The 27,952-nt window shown below is 34.2% G+C and overlaps 1 protein-coding gene across 1 annotated transcript; it reads right to left on the reverse strand.

The window, feature by feature from the left end:
- Window positions 1-1,854: 1,854 nt before the first annotated feature.
- On the reverse strand, window positions 1,855-27,952 carry slc4a1a (solute carrier family 4 member 1a (Diego blood group)). Its single transcript, NM_198338.1, is given in 21 exon segments — window positions 1,855-2,543; window positions 2,684-2,857; window positions 4,761-4,930; window positions 7,172-7,413; window positions 8,448-8,614; window positions 9,774-9,863; window positions 10,346-10,594; window positions 10,696-10,890; window positions 10,979-11,127; window positions 12,970-13,173; window positions 14,228-14,429; window positions 15,208-15,392; window positions 16,343-16,385; window positions 17,118-17,187; window positions 17,789-17,924; window positions 19,752-19,917; window positions 21,543-21,589; window positions 22,095-22,192; window positions 24,431-24,486; window positions 24,568-24,645; window positions 27,904-27,952. Coding segments are annotated over 20 exon segments (2,718 nt in total). The 5' UTR covers window positions 24,595-24,645; window positions 27,904-27,952; the 3' UTR covers window positions 1,855-2,495.

A 27,952-nucleotide genomic window follows, 5' to 3' on the forward strand; every position in this document is an offset into this window, starting at 1 on the left:
GCTTGCATTGTGTTTTGTGATGACTATTATCATTATAAGACACATTTAGTCAAGCAGGTTGCTTTCCCAGAGCGCGTGCACGGTGTGAAAGAAGAGTGAACTGTTGTGTACATTAAACATCTTTTCAGCATTTTCAGTCTGACAGCTTCATCTTTTTTGTCACGTTAAATAATTAAACCCCACCTTGTCTGTTTGTGGGCGTCACCTGAAATGTCCAATCAAGACGTTGTGATTTGGTAAAAACATGATTTTCCAATGGGCGCGCGGATTCGTTAAACATCAGAGCGGTGACGTGCGCACTTCATCGGAATGAACGCCTCAGTCCCACGCCGGTGCCTCGGGGAACCGAATACAGGCCGGTGGAACAGCTCAAACCTTGTATAACAGTTGTCAACTTTTGAAGTAGATCAAAATAAATGTTCAAAATTATTCCAAGACAAAACTGGGGGTAACTGATGAGATTTAGGACAACTTTAAAGATCTTTAATGTTCACCTCTGTAGTTTCCAGTGTGAGCTGTAATGCTAACTCTTGAAATCATTTAACATGTTTAATTTTTTTGTGCACTATTGAGATTCACGTATACATACTAACTAGTAGGCTGTATTGAAGTATTTACAATTATTATCCACCCCAAAAACACTTATATGCATAGATTGGTGTCTTTTATAGTTAAAGTTTATTGACGTATAGAATGTAATCGTTTAATGACAAGACAACTTGTTAATATATTTATTTATATATAGTTATATATTTATTTATAGAGAGAGAGAGAAACAAAAATCACTTAATGACATATTAAAACACTATTTTATGAACACAGTATGCCTAAATTAATAAATGTAATTTTAAATCTATAGTTTGTCACTATCAGACCAATTTTTTATTTATTAGCCATATGTTTTTAATAGTTTGCAATATTATTTAGTATTATCCAATGTAATGTAGTTTCAGATCTATCTATCTATCTATCTATCTATCTATCTATCTATCTATCTATCTATCTATCTATCTATCTATCTATCTATCTATCTATCTATTTATCTATCTATCTATCTATCTATCTATCTTCTATGTCTGTCTGTCTGTGAATATATATATATATATATATATATATATATATATATATATATATATATATATATATATATATATATATATATATATATATATGCACTTTTTAATATCAATGATGGATTTATTTTTCCAAGTAGCAATAAAGACTTTTATATTGTTACAAAAAACATATACTTCAAATAAATAAATATTTTCAGCTGTCATCTAAATAAATCTGAAATATTTCATCACAGAAATAAATAACATGTACATGAATATTTTGAATTGTAAACATATTAATTGAATAAATAAATGCAGCCTTTTCTATTCATCCATCTTTTTAATCCAGCTTACTTTTTAATATCAAGGATGGATCTTTTAAATGGTAAGAATATGTAATATTATGACAGTTTGCACTATATTTGTGTAATAAATGCAGCATCAGTAAGCATAACTCACTTGTCACTTTGGACAAAAGCGTCTGCTAAATGAGAAAATGTAAAATAACCTTCTTTTAAATATCTTACAGACCCTAAATAGCACTTTCCCTAAGTGCTAAGTACCCCAAGTACCCCAGATTAAGAAATCACATTTGTCAGACTAAAGGTCTAGCTTCAGGTATGTCACAGGACTCTCAGAATGGGCAGGACTCTTGAGAATGTGGGTGGAATATCAGGGTGGGCCGAGCTCTTGATTGGGTGGGACAGGACCGCCCAGGCCTCATATAAAGCCGGGACTTCTAGAAATGTGGATTTGTCTGCATTCCTTCACTAATATTAGTTTAACAAGACTTATTGAGGATGTTTTAAAGAATTTTAATCAATAAACAAAGTCACACACCATAACATACCAAGCATACATAAAGCAAATGAATCATTTATACTGTGTAAAATCTATCCTACGCTAACAATCATAAGCCTAATATATTTACAGGTATGATGTTCGAAATTCAGAAACATTCAACTTCTTATAAGAAATATAAAGGCACATATTTTGCATTGGCATCACCTGTGGAAACAGGACGGGGGTACAATCGAGCTGGTGCATAGTTGACATGCCTCACTCCAACGTGAAGTTTCCTGCTTTAAACCCTGAATACTTTAAATAAATAAATAACAGGATGATGTTTTAATCCCAAATCTTAAAAGGCACAAACACACACACAAAAATAAAATAAAATCAAAAGCTTAAGCACAATGTTCTATGCAAAAGTAAGAAAACATACTATTCGGATAAACAACTACGGAATGTATATGAACAGTTTATGAACTTTAGGTGTGCATTGATCACATTCTTCAACATTTCTGACCTGTTAAACTAAGGGATTTGAATGTACAACAGTTAAAAAAATATAAGCAAAATTATTCTCATGTAATGCACACAGTGAGATGAATTCATAGTGGTTTGGAATCAGAAATCAAGAATCTAGAGATTGTTTTTTTAGTCGTCTTCATCATCAAATTTCACGTTTGCGTCATCAGCATCCAGCTGCAAAAGAATAATGAAATATATGTAATCAGATCATTTCATTTGGCTAATATAGTTAGTTTTTTTATTAGAATACTGTTGGTTATGAAGATCCTGTCTATGTGCAGTGACTGTGTGAATGTCTTAAAGCGGATACTTACACATTTCATTTCCATAACAGTGAAGACGTGACCGGTCATGAACATTCTCAGAGGGATCGTGAGGATCAGAACGAATGGAAGGGCGAGTGAGAAATTACTCGATTTTACCACCCACAGCAACGCCAAACACATCACTTGGATCAAAGTGTACAAGTGCATACGCATAGTTGGCACCTACAAAGAAACAGATAGATGTATTGATCAATAGCGGAACAGACAGGTTTTTATTTGCTCACTTAATGGCCACTTTATTAGGTACACTTGTTAACGCAAATCTCTAGTCAGCCAATCACATTGCAGCAGCTCAACGCATTTAGGCATATAGACATGGGGAAGACGATCTGCTGCAGTTGAAACTGAGCATCAGAATGGGGGAATGTGCAAGGTGATTTAAGTGACTTTGAATGTGGTATGGTTGTTGGTGCCAGACGGGCTGGTCTAAGTGTTTCAGAAACTGCTGATCTACTGGAATTTTCATGCACAACCATCTCTAGGTTTTACAGAGAATGGTCAGAAAAAGAGAAAACATCCACTAAGCGCAAATGCCTTGTTGAAGCCAGAGGTCAGAGGAGAATAGCCAGACTGGAGCTGTAAGAAAGGCAATAGTAGTCAAATTACCACCTTTACAACCGAGCTATGCAAAAGAGCATCTCTGAACACACAACAAGTCCAACCTTGAGGTGGATGGGCTACAGCAGCAGAAGACCACACCAGGTGGCACTCCTGTCAGCCAAGAACAGGAAACTGAGGCTACAAATCGCACAGCCTCACCAAAATTGGACGATAGAAGATTGAAAAACATTGCATGAAAGATTCACGGATCACGGATGAGCAGCTGCTAACTCTGCAGCAATTGCATGATGCCATCATGTCAGTATGGACCAAAATCTCTGAAGAATATTTCCAGCACCTTGTTGGATCTATGCCACAAAGGATTAAGGCAGTTCTGAAGGCAAAAGGGGGTCCAACCCGGTAATAGTAAGGTGTACCTAATAAAGTGGCAGGTGAGTGTATTATAACACAAATATTACAGAACTAATATTACATAATTACACGATACCAATCTTAAGGTTCAGTCCTAAACATAATTTGAAAGCTGATTAATTTCAGTTTGGTTTTTGGTTAATTAACGGTTTGTTTGGAAATATTTAGAACTACATACGAATCTGAGGGCTCAAATAAATATCTATTCAGAAAATCACATTTAAATGTGCTCAAATTAAGTTTTCAGCAATGTATATTATTGATACATTACTGTAAATGTACAAAACATCCAGGAAGGATGACACATGGCTGCACAGAAGTGCTGTTCAGCCACTGAAATCTTCCAGTGAAAGACTGATGTGACTATTTTCAATATCATAAGGTTCCTTTAGCAGCCTCAATAATGTAGATTTTTATTTAGTTTGACAACAAAACATCAGTAAATAGCACTATTATACAGTAGTTGCTTTAGGACAAAGTGTGAGAGAGTGAAACCAAGTGATCCTTGCTTGCATGACATATTGAACATTATGACAAGTTTCGCTTGCTAACTACATAGCTGAAAGTGTGCTAGATATAATACAGTTTTTCAATCAGAATTGTAGTATTATAAAGTACTTTGTTTTTTAACAGGCAATAGACATGATCTGCAATTTCAGGTAGCATAGTTTTGGACAGCAAGGGTGGGACACTGTGTTTTAAAGATATTATGCTAACCAGTTAGCATTTAGGCAGATCACCTACTGTACCTTTAAATGAATATTTACAATGTAACAACAATGACTTAAAATAAAGTTTAAACAATTTTTTTTTTCTTGCATATGTAAAGAGCACACCACTAACACAACTCCTTAACACTTTGGTTAGGAATTATTTATATTTGGGACATTCTGACATGCATTGTCTGGAAGAAAACTCAGGACTATCATTGGCTTTAGGAATGGTAATTACTGACAGACAGAATAACTCGATTTGGAGTACTTTGTAATAGTAGCATTATGCACTAAATAATTGTGTGAGTACTCGCTGAATAAATATTTTCTATTTCATGGACTGCCCCATGTGGAGACAACTGTGTATAAATAAAACTTACACGGGTGACATATGGAACAGCCGGATGATGCTTTTTCGGCGTAATGAGCAGGAGCATGCGGTCCCAAAGCTGGATGCCACTCAGTGAAGTGATACCCATGTAGAGGAAGATCCCGAACAGAGCAGTCATAGGAATCATCTTCAGAATGGGCTCCATGAGAATTGAGACACCTGTGGGTGAGGAATTATTATTTATTTATTTATTTATTTATTTATTTTATGCTATTTATGTAAATTGTATTATTATTATTATTATTATTATTACATTTTTAATTTTACACAAAATGGTGTAGAAGCCATTTAGTAGAAACCTGTTGTTTTAAGTCATAACCTGGTAGTAAATACTCCAATAATGTTTAATGTTTTTATCATTAAGAAAAAAATTATAAAGTTTTTATTTATTTTTTGTTTTCAAATATTTTTCAAGTGATATTGAATAGTGCATGGACATTTTCACAGCATTTGCTATTTTATTTTTGTTTATTTGTCATGATCTCCAACAATCTATTCCTGGTAGATTGCTAGTGAACAACACGTCATTCACAAACTAAAAATTCCAGCATCCCGTTTCACACACACCAGTCACCGTTCACCACTGATCATATTATATTATATTATTTTATTTTATTTCATATCATACAACAGTTCTGTCTGGTTCTTGAATCTGAATGGCTAATAGCTGTGCAATATTCTGCCAGTAACAACACTAGTCCAGCCTCCTCACCCTTCACCCTTGTGTATTACTCCGCCCACATACAGCAACAAGCAGAGGACACTCTACAGTTTGACAAATATTGCTGCTGTTGGACAACATAATGTACTTTTGAGGCTTTTTGTATTCAAGTATGTAGTTGTTTAGATTGCAACAATGCAGTTTATTTATAAGGGTAGTGCCTATTTTAAAATACTTGCAATTTCTGAGAGACAGCTGTCAGCGGCCATTAGCCTGTCATTGAGCAGACCAAAGACGGTTGACGTTGTCTATCTATAAGATGGGGACAGAGACCGCATAATAAGCCCTTAAAGGTGGAAACTACAGCAAGTCAAATCATTATAAAAAAAAAAAATCATTATGAAACTGGTAAGTGACTTTCTCAGTCGATCTCTCTCTTTTGTAGTGCTGTATTTATACCATAGTAATTGTAGTATGTTAAGTGTGAGATGAGACTCATCTTAAATACTTAAAACCAGAGATGGCCATCTGGTTTTAATGCGTCTCCCGTTTTCGCTACTGCAGGTTAGTTCAGAAAACAGAAAGAAAGAAGAAATGGCCACATGTGTTTAGCGTTTTTCCTTATCACAAACATAACAGTGATCTGGTAGGGATTGCATTGCTTTGGCTTTTTCAGGTTTAATTATTGTGATCTCCCGATTTCAACAGAGAAATACTGGGAAATGTCTGTAGACTGATGGCATTTCATGCTGTTCAGCCTTATAATATTAAAATGTAAGCAAAATCACCTGTTTTGTCATCACAGACATATTTTCAAATTTTTAAATTTAATTATTCAATTAAGATAAGTATTCAAATACTAGCTCTAAAGTGACGTTGGTGAAGTAGCAACGCCTTCTGCTGTTCTGACGTCAGCTGCAGATGTGAATGAATGGCGGAAGAAAGTAGTTCCTCTTACAAAAGAATTTTATGACTCTCCGCGTTTGATTTTTTTATACACCCGATTATGCCGTCGAACTGTTGAATAAATGCAATATCACACTCATAGCAGTGCGATGTGGGTGTATATCATCACTGGTGGGACACTGAGGTACTCGGACTGTGGCCTCGAGCCAACACACGCTTCCAGCCAGTGCCGTTACACGGCCACATCGCACTGCTACTCGTGTGATATTGTTCATATATTATATTGTATTAAATTAAATTAAATTAAACTACATTTTTGGGGTTTTATTTTGTTTCGTATAACTGAAATAAAATAAATAAAACTAAACATTTAAAAATTCTCTAAAGGTGTTTATGCTGAACACTAGTATCTTGCAAAATACTGGTAAATATTATGTATTATCATTATGGCAAAGACAAAAAAATGTGTAAATAGAAATTAGTTGTGTTTGGTATTGAGTTCATTATTATTAATTCGTTTTGCATTATTTTGCTATCAACTTTATATATGGATATGCTTACTTTTTCATAAGTTAAATAACGCTTATCAAAAACATATATATATATATATATATATATATATATATATATATATATATATATATATATATATATATATATATATATATATTATTATTATTATTATTATTATTATTATTTTTTTTTACAGGTCAAAATACTTCCAGAAGTGTCATTTCTCAAAAAGTGAGCAGATGCTAATGTACTCTAGTAAAAGCAAGCAGCATTTGTTTATTTAAACAAATATATGATGAGATAAAGGGTTTGGAACTCACCAACCATCACCGCCACCAAAATCCCACTGACTCTTTGCTCTAACACGCGTTCAATCTGAGGTCTGGGGCCTTTGGTCATGACGGTTAGGGCATTGGCGTGGGTCACAGACCTCACAGTAGCAGCACTGAGCCACGGGACACCAAACAGAGATCCAACTCCTCCCAGGAACACCAGCAGGAGGAGGTCCACATGGAAACCAGAGCCCTTCACCATTTTCCGCTCAGGTTTACTCACGATCAGCCTGGATAGTATGGAAAAGGAAAAGTTGGGAGATGACCAAGATTCTTGAATGAATTCAGGAGTAGATCTCAGTAAAAGGGTTGTAATATTATCTGCAATCCCGGAAATATTCCAATCTAAAATGTAAATACATGCAGGTATTCCTGTACTAAAATGGGTTCTATATATAATGCATGTGGCCTACATGATATTTATAATTATTCCATGGTCTGTTTGAATCTGATTGGCTGGAGGGTGTACAATAAAATCGTTCAATGCACAGGTAGTTCCAGTCAGTTTTGATCACAGTTCGGATTAAAAGCATAAACATCAATAGTACCATAGTATCTCAGTGACAGTTGCTGGAGCAATAAAGGTTTTTATTCGATGTTTGACACAGTCCCAACCGAAACATGAAGAGAGGGTGGAACATAGCTCAGCCGATGTTTATCAACCAACAAATATGCTCAGAAGTATATACGAAGAAGTAGCTAACATATGTTACTATGAGCTATTAGATATGCCTGTGTCATATACATGCACACACATGATCTCTCTCTAGCGCACGCTCCCTCCCCATCTGCTTGTGACTGATTCAAAGAGGGGACTAGGCAATCTAACATGTCATAACTGATGAAAACATGGTCAAATAGAGCAAAAGTAGTTTTAACTTATCTTCAACTTGACAAATGACAAAGGAACAAGCTGTGTAATGAGCAGCTTGCTGTGTGTTAAAGGATTTTAAATGCACTTTGCTAAGGTTTAAAGTCCTTGCATTTAAAGATTTGTTCTTGCAAAGTTTTGCAAACCGCTGATTATTTTTGTATATTCATGAACAAAAGTCAGTATTTCTAGTGATAGATGCACAAGAACTATGTATAGATGCAGTGTTGGAGTTGCCATCCCTCATTACCCTAATGCCACCTCTGTACACTTGAAAAAAAATAAAAATAAAAATTGTGGATCGCCACCAGAAATATATTTGTCTTCATCCAATACTGCTAATGTACAAACTACTGTTTATATGATGGTATTTTTTTTAAGAAAGGCACTCACGTGGTGATCTGGGACTCAAGGAAAATAAGGATGAAGACCAACATGGCAGGAACAACACAGGCAAACATCATCCAGACAGGGAATGTCTTCTTCTCACCAAACGGGCTGATAAACCAGCCTCTGGCAGAAGTGTTGGACACGGTCAGACCCTTTGGCACCACCAGTTTCTAAAGCAGGAGGACAAAAAATTATTTATGAAAGCTTATTTCACAAGCAGCTTCCCCACAATCGTCTCACAAATCTTACACCAATTAAGGTACTTCTGGGAAGTTTGTATTTACGAATTGGTAAATAAGAAAATGTTGAATTTTTTGTAGGATTAAAAGTATGTAAAATAAGATAAGATCCAGTCAATCCAGACTCATTCTGAAAACTTACTGCTATATACATTTCTGGAGAGTGCCAAATACATCCCAGAAGCTGTGTATTTTTTTGTTGCAGTTTTTTGTTTTCATCACCCCTAACTGGACAAACTGGTAACACCGGGAAACCCGTCCATATGGAGATAAGAGGTCAGCTGCTTAGTGCAAAAATGAACGATGCCATAATGCCCTATAGCTTTCGTTTTAAAGATGAAATGCAGCCATACATACTTCTGGATACATAATTTGCGATCTCCAGGGCTACATTTTTAGAATGAGCCTATATGTTGATAAAAGCAAAAGAATATTTAACTCTAAATCTATAAAATAAATAGAGAAGAATGTAAATGATTGTGTTTTTGCTTTTTTGTTGTTATGCTTTAATTGTAAAATTACAGTTGGCCAATTTCCTGACATAATAACAAGGTTTACAAGCACAAAGTGAATATGGCTAAGTTACTATCTAACATTTTGCAGACATTGGGTTGTAATGTCTTGTTATTCATGTTTTCCTGAAATTTCTTTTTTAAAATGAATAAATGAACCAAAGTAATTAAGAAAAACTAATAGCAAAGAGGGGAGGCGCGGTGGGTAGCACTGTTGCCTCACAGCAAGAAGGTTGCTGGTTCGAGCCTCGTGTGGATCAGTTGGCCTTTCTGTGTGGAGTTTGCATGTTCTGACGTGGGCTTCCTCCGGTGCTCCAGTCCAAAGACATGTGCTATAGGTGAACTGGATAAGCTAAATTGTCTGTAGTGTATGTTTGTGAATAGTGTGTATGAATGTTTCCCATTAGTGGGTATACATTTTTTCCTGAAATTTCTTTTTAAAGGGAGGGCATGCACTGTGTAAAAAATATCCTGGAAAAGTTGACGGTTTATTCCGCTGTGGTGACCCCTGATTAATAAAGGAAAATAAATGAATGAATGTAACAGCAAAGAATTTCAAAGAACAGTGTTTGTCGAACCTGTGTGTAGGCATCACTGATGCTGATATCCACAGCAATCATGAAGAAGATGGCGATGGGGACACCAAAATCTCCAACCATCCGACGGATCTGGTGGTGTACAGAGTTGTAAGAATCACACAAATTAAATATTTGCTTGTTATATTTTTCTACACCCTGCCTTGATTATGGCATGAAATAACTTAAATTAAGGAAATCTTAAAGGTATAGTTCAAATTGTGCCTTAATTTACTCACCTTTCACTTGATTCAAACCTGTTTGAGTTCCTTTCTTCTATTGAACACAAAAGAAGATATTTTGAAGAATGTACTCATTGACTTTCATAGGATTTGTTTTTTACTTACTATAGAAGTCAATGGGTGCCAGCAACCAGCTTTCTTTAAAATATCTTCTTTTGTGTTCATCAAGAAAAAGAAACTCATAAAATGCTGAAGTAATTTTCATTCTTGGGTTGCCAAAATAAGATTTTTTCTTCTTCTAGTATTTGTTATTTACTTAATATTTTTGGGAGGCTAAGCAGTAGAAGAGTTTTTATTTACAATTAAATAAAATAAAAATAGAAGCATACTTACAGGACCAGGAAGGTAGGTGCTTGTTTTAAACCCACGGAGATACAAGGCAATGAAGAAACAGCCAAACATAAGACACATGGACAGCAGGGCAGTGTTAGGATAGGCCCTCTCTATTATTTCATGATGTTCAGTTACATTGCCATCTGGATGAAGAGTGACGTTGATAACTTTTTTGATTGGATGGAATGGGTCATCCAAGGAATCATTTAAGTGTTCGTAGTTCAAGATCAAAGGATGAGCTTTGAAAATCTGAGAAGTACAAAAACAAACAAAAACTAAATATGTGAGAACGAAAAAATAATGTGTGTTAATCTAACGAAGTATGTGTGTATCAGGATTCCTGCAAATACCTTGATAAGCTTGGAAAAGGTCTCGTAGATGAAAATGAGAGAGATCAAAATGGAGAAGATCTCCTGGGTGAAGCGCGAGATGAAACGGACCAGGAAGCTTCCCTCCACTGCCATAATGATCACCACAATGACGATCAGCCACATACCCACCCAAACACGGCCAACGATGTACTCAAAGCCATACCCCTTGCAGAACTGAATGGAAGATGATGCAAGTGTTTTGATTGATGAGCAAAGTAAAACGCATTGTTAAAATCTCAATTCTCAATGATAAAGGCCTCACCTGAAAGAACGCCTCCTCAAACACCATTAATGGTCCAGTAAACCCTATGACGAGAACTGGTTGAGCCGCAAAGAGACAAAAGATGACACCCTGCACGCAGGTGGAGACCATCATCTCAGAGACCCCCATCATGTGCTCCGTCTTATCCGCTAAAACACAGGAATGGATTGAATGTTAAAGATATAGAAGTTTTATAAAACAATGAGAATTTACTCAATGTAATATATCCTCCTGAGACCCCGCCCTTTGACTTGTGTCCTCTGTACATTGCATTTTCATGAAATTTCTTTTAATTTTTTAAGCTCTCTGCCAAGTCCTGTTGTACTGTTCAGAGGACATCCTGGGCTTTCTAGTGAGATGTCATTTGATTGGCTGGCATGCTAAGAACCACTTCTTGCACTGCATCCAATATGGCCGACTTACAAAAAAGCACATTTTATGAGAAAGAGAGAGGCATAAAGTTTAGGTTTTTAAATGTTTTTTTTTTAATTATTATTATTAAATATATATTTGTTTATTAAAGTGTCATTAACAATAAAATTAGCTTTTAAAGTGTTAACGTGCTTGTGTTTCAAAATATCATCCTTTTTTAAATATCCACTATAGTGGACAGACACCAGGATCATCTTAATGTAATTAAGGACTGCATGTTGTAGGGGGCAGAACTGAAGCGGAGAGGATTCTTTAGCTGATTGAGACTCTGATTTAGAGTCTGACAATCAGACAATTAGAGAATTAGAGAAAATTAGAGAATGACAATCTGTTTTAAATCACTTTTATGTTAAATTTCTTTAGGATAACCATCACTTCTTTTTTTCTTTTTAGTTTGGCTCTCTTTCAGACTAAACTGTTTCAATTTCAATACAAAAGGAAAAAATGGCTTTTCTTTTGTTTTTGTTACATCAATATTGGAATAATATCCCTTTACAGCCATTTCCTGTACAGTTTTGTTGTCTGAGTGGCGGTCGTTTCGACTAAAATGGTCCTGTGGTCCGCTACAGTGGACATGCTGTAAAATTAAAAATAAAAACAAAATGTAAAAACTCTAAATTGTAGAATTTTTTAAACCCAAAGGATGTAGGAAATCAGGAAAAAAAGAACTCGACAAATAAAAACAAAAACACAACGCACTAATGGAACACTAATTTTTGGGTAAATAGGATGATTTTACATATCCCTTAGAGTTTGCACCCACTTTACAGACTTGTTTCAAACTAGAGGCTGAGCTTTACCACTTTTTCAATCCATTCAGGCAATCTCTTGGTATAGGTGGGAACATTTTTAGCTTAGCTTAGCATAGATTATTGAAATGGATTAGACCATAAGCATCTCGCTCGAAAATAAAAAAAAGGGTTTAAATAATTAAATAAAGAGATAATTTCCCATTTAAAGCTTGACACTTTTGTAATTGCATCATGTACTGGGACTGATAAAAAAAAAAATGAAAAAGCTATTTTCTGGGTCAGTATATCACAAGGAACTATATTCTCATTCTGTCATAAGCCATGCCATGGCTGCAGCAATGATACCATGCAGTAATGTTAAATGCTGCAGTCACGGTATAGCAGCAAAGTTCCTTGATTATTATGCTGGAGAGTATAGTTCCTAGTCATGTCAGCCTATAAAATAGCAACTTTTCATTTCCTGTCAGTCCTAGCATTCAATGTAACCAAGCCAGGCTTTAAATAGGAAAATTATCAAAACTCTTTGGTAATTTTTGAGCAAGATGCTAATGGTCTAATCTGATTCTATTTTTTATGCTAAGCTAAGGTAAATGTGCTTCCGCCAAACCCAGAGATTGGCTGAATGGATTAAAAAATGGTTAACTCAACTATTTCCAAATAGAGTAGAGCATTCCTTTTATGTGAACACTGAGTGACTGCATTTTTATGCCTTTTCTCTTATCACTTCTGCTTAGGACATGGTGTTAGAGCAAATGTGGGCGGGATTTCCAGAAATGATCATCTGATGCATGCAGTAAAAGCACTCACCAAGAAGTCCTCCAAAGGTGATCGCAGGAGAAAGGGCAGCGAAGTAGATGAAGATGACAGCAGACAGCACTTGAGGGTCCAATGCATCAGTGAAGTCACTAAGGTAATGCTTGTAGCGGCGTTTAATGTCTTTGACCATACCACCAAATGGAAGGCCGGTACGGGCCAGTGGATCCTCTCTTGGCTTTGCAGGTCCAGTTGGGGCTAAACAAACAATTCAGATTGATATAGTTTCAGAATAGGGTTGTCTCCAGATTTCTGCACTAACTAAAAGTGACTGACTGACTGACTCAGATGAGTGGACTTAAAAAAAATCACCTGTAGAAAATGCACTCATTCATCCCATGGACACAATAACTGAAACAAACACTGTGCATTTATGAAGTGTGCTTCACACAGATGAGTGGGCTTGACAAACCACCTGTAGAATCTCTCTCTCAGGTAAGAGCAGTGCACGTTGGACAGTTCATCAAGGATCTACTGTTGGATTTTATCTCACTTGAGTTGTTAAACGGGATATTTAATTCATCTGTTCTTTATCTAATGACTCTTTGGTCTTTTAAATCAATTACTTGTTCTCAGGTTGGCCTAACGTGTTTTGGCTGAGTGTAAAGATGAGCTAATATATGTAACCACTTAACACCATTTGACTGATCACTTGCCTTTATTTCCTATATTGTATAAACTCATTGTATTATTGATTGCCATTATTGATTATATAAACTGATATTCAACAAAAGAGATGGTATGTTACACGTTTTTTCTATGAAAATGAAAGGAAGCAGTAATGTTGTAGGCTCTGTTATGTTATAAACATGCATACAGTCAGGATGACACCTCAACAATTAACATGTTGTTAATATCAAAATGAACACAGGCAGTTGTATCATGTTTTCATTTTAGTGTTGAGAGAGGGAATAACCGCCACGAAGATGCGAATGATGTTATAAAGTACACTGTTCCCACGAAGATTTACCCGACGGGTCCTCACGAGTTTGTCTTCCATGGACAAAAGCGTCTGCTAAATGACTAAATCTAAACGTAAACCCCTTGCAACCTGGAACTGTTAAGTTGACTTACCTTATTTTTTAAATTATGCACATAGTTAATTTATTTAAGATTTTCATAGTAACAGGCTTACTCACTTTTTAAATTTTAATCAACTAATCGCCTTAAAAGCAATGGTTTTAAAAAGTAAAGTCTGCTAAACACTTTTAACAGTGTAATTGCACATGGTAAATGCTATAAAAAAGCTGACCTTTGCCCCCAACCATGATTCGAGTGTCATATGGGCGGACTCTGTCATGTAGCATCTTCTTCTGGAAGTTGATAATTGGCTTCAGCATGCTGTCATCCTGGATGTCTGTAGGTGGGATCACGATGCTGCAGTCCATGAAGTCTGCCATGGCATTGTACAGATCCCTCTCATTAGTGGCCAAGTAAGCCTCCAGAGAGAACACCTGTTTGCGGATACAGAGCAGTGGTGTAAAGTAACAAATGACTGTAATTAGGTCGTTTTCATAGGAATTGTAAATTATTAAGAGGTTTTAAAAATGCGTGTTTTTACTTTCCCTTGAGTACATTTTTAGTGCAATATCTTTACTTTTACTCCACTACTTTCCTTCAACCTGCAGTCACTACTTTATTTTTTGCTCTCTATGGTGATTGGCAGAGTAGAAAAATCAGTCCTGCAATTCCTGTCCAATCAAATCGCACAAACTAAATCGCATACTGAACAGGCTCAAGACATCAGCGCTTTTTAAATGCAGCAAACCGCTTGGAATCATTAAGTGTTTTAGATGATGTCCAAAATCTTTACATGAAATGGTCGAGAGACTGTTTAGACTGCATGTCACTGATAAGAAGATGATGAATGCCTACTGTTCGATGACTGAAATCGCCAAACGGCCTTAAACAATAACTAAATGCACTACAGAATGTCACGTTTTCACACACATGCTTTAAATGCAAGCAATTGCTTTAACTTTTCACAGTGTAATGCTCACTACTCTTATTTACTTTTAAAAGGGCTACTTTTTACTCATACTTTGAGTATGAGTATTTACAACAGATAATTTTACTCTATTTGTACTACATTTTTGGGCAAGTAGTTGTACTTTTTACTGGAGTGTGATTTTCAGTACTCTTTCCACCACCTGTACAGAGACATTAGAAGAGCCTGCATCTTCATTAATTTTTTCAAAACATCTTATTGCCCAATGTGTAGCTGCTCCTCACCCAGTCGGCCATCAGTGCTGCCATGGCTCGGCCGCTCTCATGATAGTCCATGCCGCTGTGACTGGGGCCCACGAGGAAGAAGACGAAACGAACTGGAATGGAAGCTTCCAGGACCCCCTCCATCACCACCGAATCCCGCAGACGTGCAAACGCCACCACTGGTTTCTGTAGGTTCTCCACCACACCTTGAGATGAAGAAGTGGTTTAAAACAAATCGAGAGCATGAAATGTGCTGAATAATAAATCAATGTCTGAAGAATTATGCAAGTATAATTGTTCTTTTTGTTCCAAAAATTTACAAGATTTTTGTGAATTTTTACCACAAAACATGAGAAATTAAGCAATTAATGCTAAATCAGACATTTTGGGTCTCAAATATATATAAATGTGCCTTCTATACAGCTTAAAGTGACTTTTTAGGCTTAACTAAGTTAATTAGGGAGGTTAGAGTAATTAGGCAAGTTATTGTAAAATGATGTTTTGTTCTGTAGACTATGAAAAATATATATTGCTTAAAGGGACTAATAATTTTATCCTTAAAATGGTTTTTAAAAAATTAATAACTTCTTTTATTGTAGTTGAAATAAAACAAATAAGACTTTCTCCCGAAAAAAAAAACATCAGACATACTGTGAAAATTTCCTTGCTCTGTTAAACATAATTTGGGAAATATAAAAAAAAAAAATCAAATGGGGGCTAATAATTCTGACTTTAAGTGTATGTACATTTTTAGAAGTTGCAATTTCTACATTTTATGAAATTCAAATAATTAAGATTTCCATTGATGTATGGTTTGTTAGGATAAAACAATATTTGGCTGAGATACAACAATTTAAAAACCTGCAATCTGAGGATTTAATACAATCAAAAATACTGAGAAAATCATCTTTAATTTTGTCCTAATTATGTTCTTAGGAATGCACAAAACCCAAACATTTTATTGAGTATATATAGTTATATATTTGAAATATACAAAATGTCTTCATGTCACATGAGCTTTAATTAATATTGTAATGTTTTTAGCCATTGTTGATTATTTTGACATTGTACTTTTGACAATTATCAAAATATACCAGTCAGACATAAGACCAGGGCCACATTTGTGTTTTTAAAGAATCAAAAAATGTAGTCTCACCTGACAAAACCACAGAGCCCTCCACACGGTCAACCTGATCTCGCTGAGGAGGAGGAACAGAACAACATACTGATGTGAAATAAAGCCAAGATATAACTGGACAAGATTACACAAAAGGTAAGTGAATACAATAATTTATTTTTTTCTTTTTTATTAGGAGTCTACATTGAGATTTGAATGTTTTGTTGGCAAGGATTTGGTGTTTAAGGATTTTAATAAGCAGGACATCCTGGCTTAAAGGCGCAGTTCAACCCAAAATGAAACTTTACTCACAATTTACCCTCTCTCTCTCATGTGGTTCCAGCCATTTTTGAGTTTTTTTTCCCATTGAACAAAAAATAATATTTTTTTGACTGTCAGAATAGAAAAACAAATACTACAAAAGCCAGTTTCAATCTTATTTGTTGTTCATCAAAAGAAGGAAATCCAAATGTTTAGAAGAAGTTAAGGATTTTCAAATTTGGTTGAAATATCCCTTTAAGATATTTTGGTGGTCCTGCATTAACAGTACTAATCACAAATGTCACCCTAAAACATGAACTAGCCTTAAAAACCGAGGTAAAATTAACTGTTTATAAGCTGTACAGGTCTCTAAATTCAGCCTTTGCCACTTTTAAGTAAAATAAAATCTGATTTACTGATGGAAATGTTTCTGTAGGACAAATACATACATACATGCATACAGACAGACAGACAGACATACAAACAGAGACAGACAGACAGACAGACAGACAGACAGACAGACAGACAGACAGATACTTCGATACATACATACCTGTTTGGTGACAGAGAACGTCTGCAGCTCAAGGTCTGCTGAACCAGGGGATACAACAGGCTCTAACTGGCTGTAACACAAAAACAATGAGTCATACTAATATTAATATTGGCCAACCGTGACTCATGCAGTTGCGGGGCAAAATGATTAGCCCTCCTGTCAAATGTTTATACTCTTTTAAATATTTCATTTAACGGAGCGAGGAATTTTTCACAGTATTTCTTCTGGAGAAAGTCTTACTTGTTTTATTTCGGCCAGAATAAAAGCAGTTTTTAATTTTTTTTAAACCTCTTTAAGGTCAACGTTAGTAGCCCCGTTAATCAATATTTGTTTCAATAGTCTACACAACAAACCACTGTTATACAATGACTTGCCTAATTACCTAGTTAACCCAGTTAAGCCTTTAAACGTAACTTTAAGCTGAATACTAGTGTCTTGAATAATACCTAGTAAAATATTATGAAGTGTCATCACGGCAAAAATAAAAGAAATCAGTAATTAGAAATGAAACTACTGTTTAGAAATGTGTATAAAATAATTAAAGCTTAACAGGAGGGCTAATAATCCTGACCTCAACTGTATACTTATATACCAATTAATGGGGCTCACTAGAAAAAAAATCTAACACTGAAAATAAGAAAAAGTTAAATGACTTCCTTCCACACACATACCTGCGCTTGCGTTGCAGTATGGTGACGAGAGCGTCACGGTCAGAGGGCCGGATCTCTTTTTTGAGCAGAAGTTGTTCCACCATCTTCTGGCCAATGCTGGATAAACTGCTGTCATCAACATCCAGCAGCACAGCCCCTGATTACAGCCACAATCAAGATCACATTTAACCAGCATGAATGTGAACTCATTTAATAGCATTAATTTACAATAATGTTATGTTTGTAAACATGAATGTATTAAGCAACACACACTAGCAAGAAGCAATGCACTTTACATTCATTTTCCTTCAGCTTAGTCCCTTCCAGAAGCAATCCAGTACTGGGAAACCGCTTTTACATTTTATATACTGTACATATCTCGTCACCACAGAATTAAAAAGTTCTATTTGACATTTTTGTCAAAATTTAATTATTGACATATTCTTATTAAATTAAATTTAATTTACATTATGTTGTAAATGATGTTGATGTTTTTTTTTATAAGTTGTTAACATTTTAGGACTTTTTATTTAAAAACAAATGTTATACACATACTGTTTGCTCAATATCTTAAAATCATTCAGAACGCAGATAGAACCTTATAATTTCAAGGTGATGGTATAAATATATATAAATATATATATAAGTGACTTTATGAACACTGAAATTGTCAAATTCAATGTATCAAATAGCTTATGTGTTAGAAAAATGTGTGTGTGTATTTATACACACATATATATATATACACACACACACACACATATATATATATATATATATATATATATATATATATATATATATATATATATATATATATATATATATATATATATACACACACACATACACACACACAGGGGCGAAGCAGTGGCGCAGTAGGTAGTGCTGTCGCTTCAAAGCAAGGTCGCTGGTTCGAACCTCGGCTCAGATGGTATTTCTGTGAGGAGTTTGCATGTTCTCCCTGCATTCGCGTAGGTTTCCTCCGGGTTTTCCGGTTTCCCCCACAGTCCAAAGACATGCTACAGGTGAATTGGGCAGGCTAAAATTGTCCGTAGTGTATGAGTGTGTGAGTGTATGAGGGTGACAGGCCCAGACGACAGGCCGGCCGGAATGTGTAAAAAAGTCGTTATCATATGGACAAGTCTAAATGGAGGACTTGTTCCAAAGAGCCGACCCTGCAACCATACGGGACTAAGGCCAAAGAAGAAGAGGAAGATGATGAGATTTGATCTTAAATATGTACAGTATTCAAGGGATAGTTCACCTAAAAAAAAAAAAAACTTTTTCACTGTAAACACTGTATAAACTGTTATGAGTGTCTGCTGAACACAGATTCTTTTTTGAAGAATGCTGAAGATATGTAACCACTGACTTTCATAGTATGAAAAATAAATGCCATGAAAGTTAATTGTAACAGGCTTTCAGCATTCTTCAAAATAACTTATTTTGAGTTCAACCATCGAAAGAAACTCATAAAGGTTTGGAACATGTTAAGGGTGATAAAATGATGATAAAATGTACATTTTGGGGTGAACTTTCTCTTTAATACATGCTGAGATTAAGATAAGCCTTTAAAAGTAACTTCACGTTAACCAATGCTATGCTGTAAATGTTACTTAATGAAATTCAAACTTTTAATTAGAAATTTAAATGATTGTTGCTCACAAGTGCAAAACCAGGTGTTATAAATAAAGCATAAAGCATAAATAAAAATGTAACTTTATAAAAAAAAAAAGGTCTACACTGTGATACTTAGAGTAACTTGATATCATTTTTATATTTAAATTAAACAGAAGGATGTTTGAGCAAGTTTCTTCTGTGAATCTAGGCAAACTGGATAACGGTCATTAATTTTGGGAAATGAATAAAATAAATGACAATTTATAATATAAAATAATTATTAATGTATCATTATTAATGGAAAAAAAGAAAAGGAAAGAAAATTGTAAAGCTACATTAGACTTTTAGTTTGGCGTCTCACCTGTGCTCATGACCTTGCGGAGCTGAATGAGGCTTTTGAAGGTGAGGTAGGAGACATGGGACTGGCTCCACTGTCCCGTGGCAGGGCTGAAGTTCTCCTCAAAACCCACCCAGCGGCCCGTCTCCTGCCATATTTCACCACGCAGCTCGTTTAGCTCCACGTATGACTGACAAGATGAGCAGAGGTAAGTGTTAAGGGTTTGACCAACAAGAAGATTCATTACAGATTCCAAGTTTGGGATTACTGGAAATTTTAAATCTTTAAAAAAAGGATATTTTGCTCACCAAGGCTGCATTTATTATATGACAAATTGTGAAATAATATTACAATTGACCAAAAACTGTTTGTTTCCATAGTTTGTTTTAATTTATTTTTGACATTCATAGCAGAATTTTCAGCTTTGGTGTCTTGTGATCGTGCAAAAATCATTCTAATTTGATCAAATATTACTGGAATTTGATTTTAATGGTAATCATTTTTATAATTAACAATGTTGAAACTTTAATTCCTGATAAAAAATATTTATTAAAAATATTGCATTTAGAATTCATTTAAATCCCAAATAAATATAAGGTTAATCAGAAATATATTATTTATTACTTAGTAAATGACTTTACATTCATCTTAAAAATGAGTGTAAATACATTTTAATGTGTTACAGCCAAAAACACAATTTTGTGTGCAGGCCTTGCATATTGTGTTGTGCTCCACCCTGCTTTTCTCTCTCTCCCCCCGGCTCTCAGGTTAATTAGCTCCCAGCTGCTAATCATTGTGAACCTGCTTGAGTCGGAGTGGTTTGGCTATAAATACTGGCTTCTGAAGCTACTGAGCTAAAGAACACTTCTCCCCAACTCTTTAGTGCAACAGTTGGTTTTTGTGATGTTTTTCACTTGTGTTGTAGTTCACAAGTTATTGCAGTAGTTGGATTATTCTTTAATGCCAAATTAACTATATTGTGCCTTCATTTCTATTTATTATTTTGTGTACTTCCAAGTGTGACTATTTTGTATATCTTTTCGCCTGTTTATGGTAGAGAGAGGAAGCTCAGGGAAGTTTGTGTTGTTGATTTTCATCTTTAATTTTGCTTTAGGTAAACTAGTCCTCTAAACTTTAGTTAGCTACTTTCTTTTTTTTTTTGTTTTAGGCTATACTCAATCAGTTTTGAACTCTAGTTTCTGTTAAAAGTCCTATGTTTGTATTAAATTCTCATAATTACTTTTTCTAAACTTTGTGTTGACTTCACTTTGGGGATGAGGATTGAAGTGTGTTCTCCATGCTTATCTTTTTTTAATTGGTTTTAATTCATTATTACTTACCAAATTTTGGTCTTCTTTGTTACACCTTTTAAGTAAAAACTCCTAGACTTCAATAAGGTTGTAAAAAATGTTACTTTTGAATACCATTTGTATTACAGTTGCCCAAAGAAATGAAGCAGCCCAATATTATTATTATTTTTTTTTGAAGCTCATCATTTTACAATGATTTCAGAACAGAAGCATCTTTGCATTTAGGAGTGGAGGAATAGAACTGAAAATCCAGCTTTATATCACAGGAATAAATTCAATTTGAAGCTACATACAATAATGAAATAGAAATATAATAAAATTATTAAAATATGATACATTCTTAAATTATAATAACATTTGAGAATTTTACAGCTTTTACTGTATATATGATCAAATAAATACATCCTTGGTGAGGAGAAAAAAAGGTTGTTTAAAAAAATACAATTATCCCAAACTTCTGAATGGTAATGTACTGCATGTGAGTAAGTAAATGAATGTGCATCACCTCTGCATCTCCTCTCTTTATGGCATTGGTGTTGGTATTTCTAGCGGCTGAAAGGAAAAACAGAACATTTTGATTATATATGGGGGTGCTTTCAATTTATTTGTTTATTATTTTACATTTTTACTGAACCGTACCTTAAATGCATGCTATGGTGTGACATTGTGAAATTTAAAAAAACAACAACATGATATTATACACATTATACACCTTCATTGTTGACCACTTTTCTTCATATAGTGCTACTTGTTTTATATGAAATTATGAAAAAAAAAATTCTTCTTTTTTTTTTTTTAACAGGTTGTCACTCCAAAGGACAACAAAACCAATTTAATATTATGATTTTTTTTTTTTTTGTGGTTAACAAAAGGTTAAATATATGAAATTCTGAGACAAACACTTAAAATGTGCTCGGTGTGGGCTTGATTTTAGTTGTCATGTCTCGGTGTGGACATGATTTTAGTTAGTTTAATTGTCTGATTTAAAATTAACATATAGCCGAATTTTAGTATATAGTTAATATATAATTATATTTTGTTATACAGGCAAACCCACCCTCTAGGTCTCTATTGAAGGTGAAGGTCTGTGGCTGCTCCTCGCCTTGCTGTCTGACCTGTTCTAGATCGTAGCTGCCTTTGTGTGCCGCGGGCGTCCTGCAGAGGGAGACAGAGAACAGAAACTACAGCACACAGCAGGTTGAAGACTCGCCTGTTCAGCTCCACACACTCACCAGATCTTACGCACCAAAGGCCAGCCTGAGCTCCGTCCTCTTACAAAGCGACTCAAGCCATTCCTGACACAAGAAACATAAGCCTCACTCTGTCCAGCCCTCGCACTGCCCTGCTCGGCCAAGAGGGGGCCACATTTACTGTCTGTGAGCCTGACCTACTGTAATGCGGAATCTTTCATTTCTGGAGGCAAATGCATTCATCACCTTAGTAAAATTCAGTTTGAGAGCGCATCAAATCATAAGATTTCATCATTTATTCTTTTTCATTTTTTTTCTAACAAGATTTTGAATAGACGAAGAGATTAGATGCACTGTAAAAATGCTGGTTCCACATAATTTCATGTTGTCCCAACATAAATTGATTGTTAACTTAGTTTTCGCAAATTTAAAAAGGTTGAACATAAGATAATTAAGTTTTCCCCATAAACTGAAAAATTATGTTGATTCAGCTCATTTTAATTTAAATAAGTAGTTTGAAGCAGCAGCAAACATTCTTTTTCGAGTGTGTGAAAACATCGTTCGTCTGATGCTTTTTATTTTAAATGATCGTTTTCATCAGTTTAAGTTTGGAGTCTGTCATTTCACTTTAATGGCATGAAAATAAGGCCTTTTATTAACTTACAAACAACCGTTTTCTTACCAATTAGGGGAAATTACTGAATCTAAACATAAGAAAATAAAGGATGCCTGATAAAAAACAATCTTCAGGACTCTTCGGATGTAACCATTTAAACACTTATTTTATTTATATTTTGTGTAACATTTTACAATCTTTTGTATTGTAATTTGAAACCTGGGTGTTAATGGAGTATCTCTGGGGGCCAAAAATACTTCTAGGAAAAAAATAAAATAAAGATATATCACTGTAAAACAAACAAACAGACCAAACTATCAACCAAAAAACTTATTCAGCCTTTTCCCCATACATCTGTAAGTGCACGTTTGTGTAAAAGAAATGTAGCTAGTAATATTTATGCTGTATCAATGTTGTTTTGGTTGGCTTTTTTTTTTTAAATGTTGAATTGAATCCTCAAATGAATGAATTGAGATTTCAAAGAATGTCTAATTTTCGCTTAATAAAAAAGGGTGGTAAAACTTTATTTTGATGGTCCCTATTGCACATTTTGTTGACTAAAAGTTGCATTGCAACTACAAGCCAACTTCACATTTGAGTATTGGCAGACTGTCTGCTTAATATCTGTTGATACTGCTCCTAGACATTAAACTGACTGTAAGAAACTTTGCAAGTACATGTCAACTTACACTAACCCCAACCTCACAATCTACTTATAATCTAATGAGAATTAGTTGGCATGTAGATGCAATGTAAAAGGCCATCAAAATAAAGTGATACCAAAGGGGTAAATTCAGGAATACCATAGTAAAAGCAGGGTAACATTCAAAACGCTGATTCATATTCAATCATTAATTAAGATGTTGCTGATCAGATACAAAATTGTTTAAAAAAGATTAAACTAGTTATTTTGTTATGAAATAACTTTTGGGATGTCACAACACAGTATACGGATTTGACAGATTTCAGATGCTTTTTTTTAGATGACTAATTAATTTGGCTCACAAATAACTGATGAATTAAAAAAAAAAAAGTTGTAGTTATCATAACAAACAGCACAACAATGGCAAATCACCATTTAAAAAAATTAACAAAAACAATTCTGTACTGTAAAAGATCTCACTCTTTTTCCAAGGTGAAAAAAATTGCAAACTAAAATGATGATTAAAGCCGGCTTAATTTAGCTTGTCGAAAAAAAGAAATGCGAAAAAAAATTTCTTCTTTCATTTTTTAAATTTTTGATTTAAGATAATAATCCGTCCAGTTTTAAGCTGCTGTTTTATTAGTGCTGCTTTTTTATCAGTGTATGATATGCATGTCCATACACTATACAATATCTTTTTATATATATTTTTTAAATAATGAAGCATGCTTTACAAAGAAAGCCCCTTTTTCCAAAAAAAAAAAAAAAAAAACTTTTTTATAAAATGCTTTTGAAATGCTTAGTTATTATTGTTAACTAAGCATTTCATGTTTAATTCAAAATGCTTCTCACTAATTGTGCTTTGTAAACTAAAAATGTCTAAAGGTGTAAATGTGAAATCAGTTTCTCCACAGTTTTTCTGTGTTCTATTGTGTGATACTCACAAGGTAAATGGAGAGGGTAGAGGCGACTCACTGTCCTCATAGGACATGTCATTGTCCTGTATGGAGAAAAGTAATGAATTAATGTAATGATCTATAAAACATAAATTAGTTTATGTGACATGAGATGCTCTGCTCACCCCATCAAATGAAACAGCTTCCATCATCGAGACTGTCTTCTCTCTGTCCCTGAAACTTCAGAAAGTCTCGCTCATAACCTGAAAATCACACACGGAAAGAAAACAAAACACAGTCAGACTGCTTATCACTCATTCATTAAAGTGTTAAATTAACCGTATATAACCATATTGAAATACGTAGTATTTTATAAAAATATGCAGTGTTTTATGCTCTTTGGTTAGTTCTTTTTGGTAATAGTTTTGAAAATAGGATAATCAGAGAATTTGAATATACAGACTTGGAAAAGCAATTTTTTTTTAAAAACAAACTGATTTACTTCTGAACTGCTGTGAGAAATGCAGTACATGTTTTGGTCAAAAATGAGACATTCCATTGAATTGACAACATCAAATTAAATGTAAAAAGTGACTTTACAAACACAGAAAGTGTCTACTTTAATCTTTCAGACAACTTTTGTGTGAATAAAACATCAAAATAATAAAGTAATGTATAATAATTTAAAATATAACAATATTTTTTGTACTAATAAAAGTAACACATTTATTCTGACCTGAACTTTTTTAAATTTAGGTAAAATGATGACTATCTTATTTAAAAGTGTTAAATTAACCTGATATTACCATATACGGTTGAAGATATTAGTGAATTAGAAGTTATTAGCGAATTTTAAATTCTTTTTCAAATATTTTCCAAGAGATGTTTAATGCACCAAGGACATTTTTCATTGCATTTCCTATTATACTTTTTGTTTCTTCAGATTTTTCTTTATTTCTCTTAATTTGGCTGGAATAGTAAAAACAAATTGAGAAAAAAATGTATAAATAGAGTAAATAGAGAGAGAGAGAAAAAAATTGCTAAGCTCCATTAAACAATCTAAACAATATAGACTTGTCTAACCTAGATAAGCCTTTAAAATGTCTTCGAAAAAAAGTTAGGTTCTACACAATCAATTTGTGTTGGGACAACATGAAGGAATTTTTACTAATTTAAGTGGATTGAATATGAAACAATAAAGTTGTCCCAAAAAAACACAAAAAATTGTGTTGTTTCAGCTCATTTTAAATAGGAACAAGCAGCTTAAGTTATTTTTTGAGCGTAGTAAAATAATTGTTTACTGCCATCATGGCAAAGACAAAAGAAATAATTATCAGAATTTGGTCATTATGGCTATTTTGTGTTACAAATTGGGAAATAAATGAAAAATAATTGTTTAAAAAAATCAAAGAAAAGCTTATAATTTTGTCTTAAACTTATTAAATCTGAAAACCGTTTCATGCTCTGTTTATATTTGATTGGTTCAGTTAGGTTATAAGGGTCAAGAGTTTGACCACAGGAATTAAACTGAGGACTCAGTTTTGGTGTTTTTCAGAGCTTGAAGACTGTGGCCCACCCTGAGCCAGCCAGCTCAAGGGCGTGAAGAGCCACAAACAGACAATTATCTGAAGACTGAACTTCTATACGGTGCGATAAGGACTCTTGTGTCCCTCATGGACAGAGGCAGATAGAGAGAAAAACAGCCTTGGCACTTCAAACCTAGCTCAGAAACAACGACACAATGATAAAAGGCGGCAAACACAAAAAGTTCACTTACAGAAAAATGAATTCATGTAAACGTACTACTTGCAATGAAATGTAAAATTTGTTCATGTGTGCTTAAGTCATTTAATTGCTGTTGGCTGATTTGTGCTAAAACCTGTGAGAAATTCTAAATTCTCAGTTTAAAAAGACTTCAACCCAGACTGCACTGTGCATATGAAGACATTTTCTGCATTGACTGATTTACATCCTTTCCCATATTTTGAATTAGGCCATTTTTATAGCTGTAATATCTGTGAGTGTAACAAGTATGCACCAGAAATGGTCATCAAGGATCATTGTCTGTTTTATTGCAGATTAATTTCTCCTTTATCTTAGTAAAGAGAGAAGGAAACACTGCAGCATATTACTTTAAAATGCTAATGTGCCACTCGTAACCAGTCATACATTGGAGAAAGTCCCTCAATAGACAGAAATGTGCACTAGAATGAAAAATTACACCACACATAAGCCATGACATGCATGTTTCAATGCCGATCTTCAGTAAGAATAACATTATTACTTTTTTAGGTTTACATGCAACTCTAAACAGCATCATTTAGATTGTCATGACGTCATGACTGGAAGATGTTCACCCCATAACACCCACACTGTAAAACCCAAGTCAACATAATCAACTGAAATGAGTGTAATTAACTGAAAATTTACTGATCAAGGTAATTTTACTCATTTGACAAGAGTTTTAAACTCAGTGTTGAAGGTAATGAGTTCATTAAATACCTCATTACTTCAAATTAAATGGAGTAAGTTCACAGTACTTATATAGATTAGTTTTTGAACTCAAATGGTTTGAACCAATCGGTTTCCTCAAATGGTTTGAGTTGCCTTGACTTATTGGGTTTTACAGTACTCAGTTGGTTTGAGTTATCTTCATTCATCATATTTTACTGGGCTCAAAATTGCTTCGTTTACTCAAATGGGTTAAATTCACAGTACTCATTAGGATTAGTTTTTGAACTTTAATGGTTTGTAGCAATCAGTTTCCTCAAACGGTTTGAGTTACCTTAACTCAACTAGCATTTTGGTGCCTGTATCACAAATGTGACTTTACAAAGACAGAAGACATGAAATACTAGCTAAGTGTTTACTTTAGTGTCTCAAATAACTTTTTCAACAAAACATTGTGAAATAATGTTCAATTGTCATAGTTTAAATGAATTTATGTACAAACAAAACAACATACAAATTATCTGCACTTGTTAATATTATATAAAAAAATAAAAAGTCAACATTGGAAAATAACAACATTTAAATTGATTAAAAAACTCAAATGAGTAAAAGTAGTGAATAGTGGGAAAGTATAAACTAATGTTTCACTAAATAACATTCAGGGGGGTGTCTTCTGTATATCATGCAAAAAAACTGTATGAAAGTCATAATTTTTTGCTGAAAGCATATTAATAAGAAACTAAAATATTAATAAAATCTAATGTACAGAAAATCCTGAATTACACTTTTAAAGTTCTGATGCTTCAAAGCATCTTTTTGCCTTCGATGCATTAAAAAAATAACAACAGGACTAAAATTTGTAATCAAAACAAACATGTTTTAAACTTAATTCACTTCCAACAATAAAACAATGTAAAAATGACTGGCACAATTAACAATCAGATCTGTCCCGCTTTTATTTGGACCTTTATGCATTTGTCCCCTGTACACAAGTGATCTCTGTCCCATTCTAACCAACTTTCTTCATTCAGACCTCATAAACACAGAATTTGTCAATTTCTCACTCTTACCTGAGCCCAGGTGGTCCTGGCGGGTCTCTGTGCTGGGTTTCCACGTCTT

This window comes from Danio rerio, chromosome 3 (assembly GCF_052040795.2).
Source record: "Danio rerio strain M-AB ecotype USA chromosome 3, GRCz13ab, whole genome shotgun sequence".
Taxonomy (NCBI): domain Eukaryota; kingdom Metazoa; phylum Chordata; class Actinopteri; order Cypriniformes; family Danionidae; genus Danio; species Danio rerio.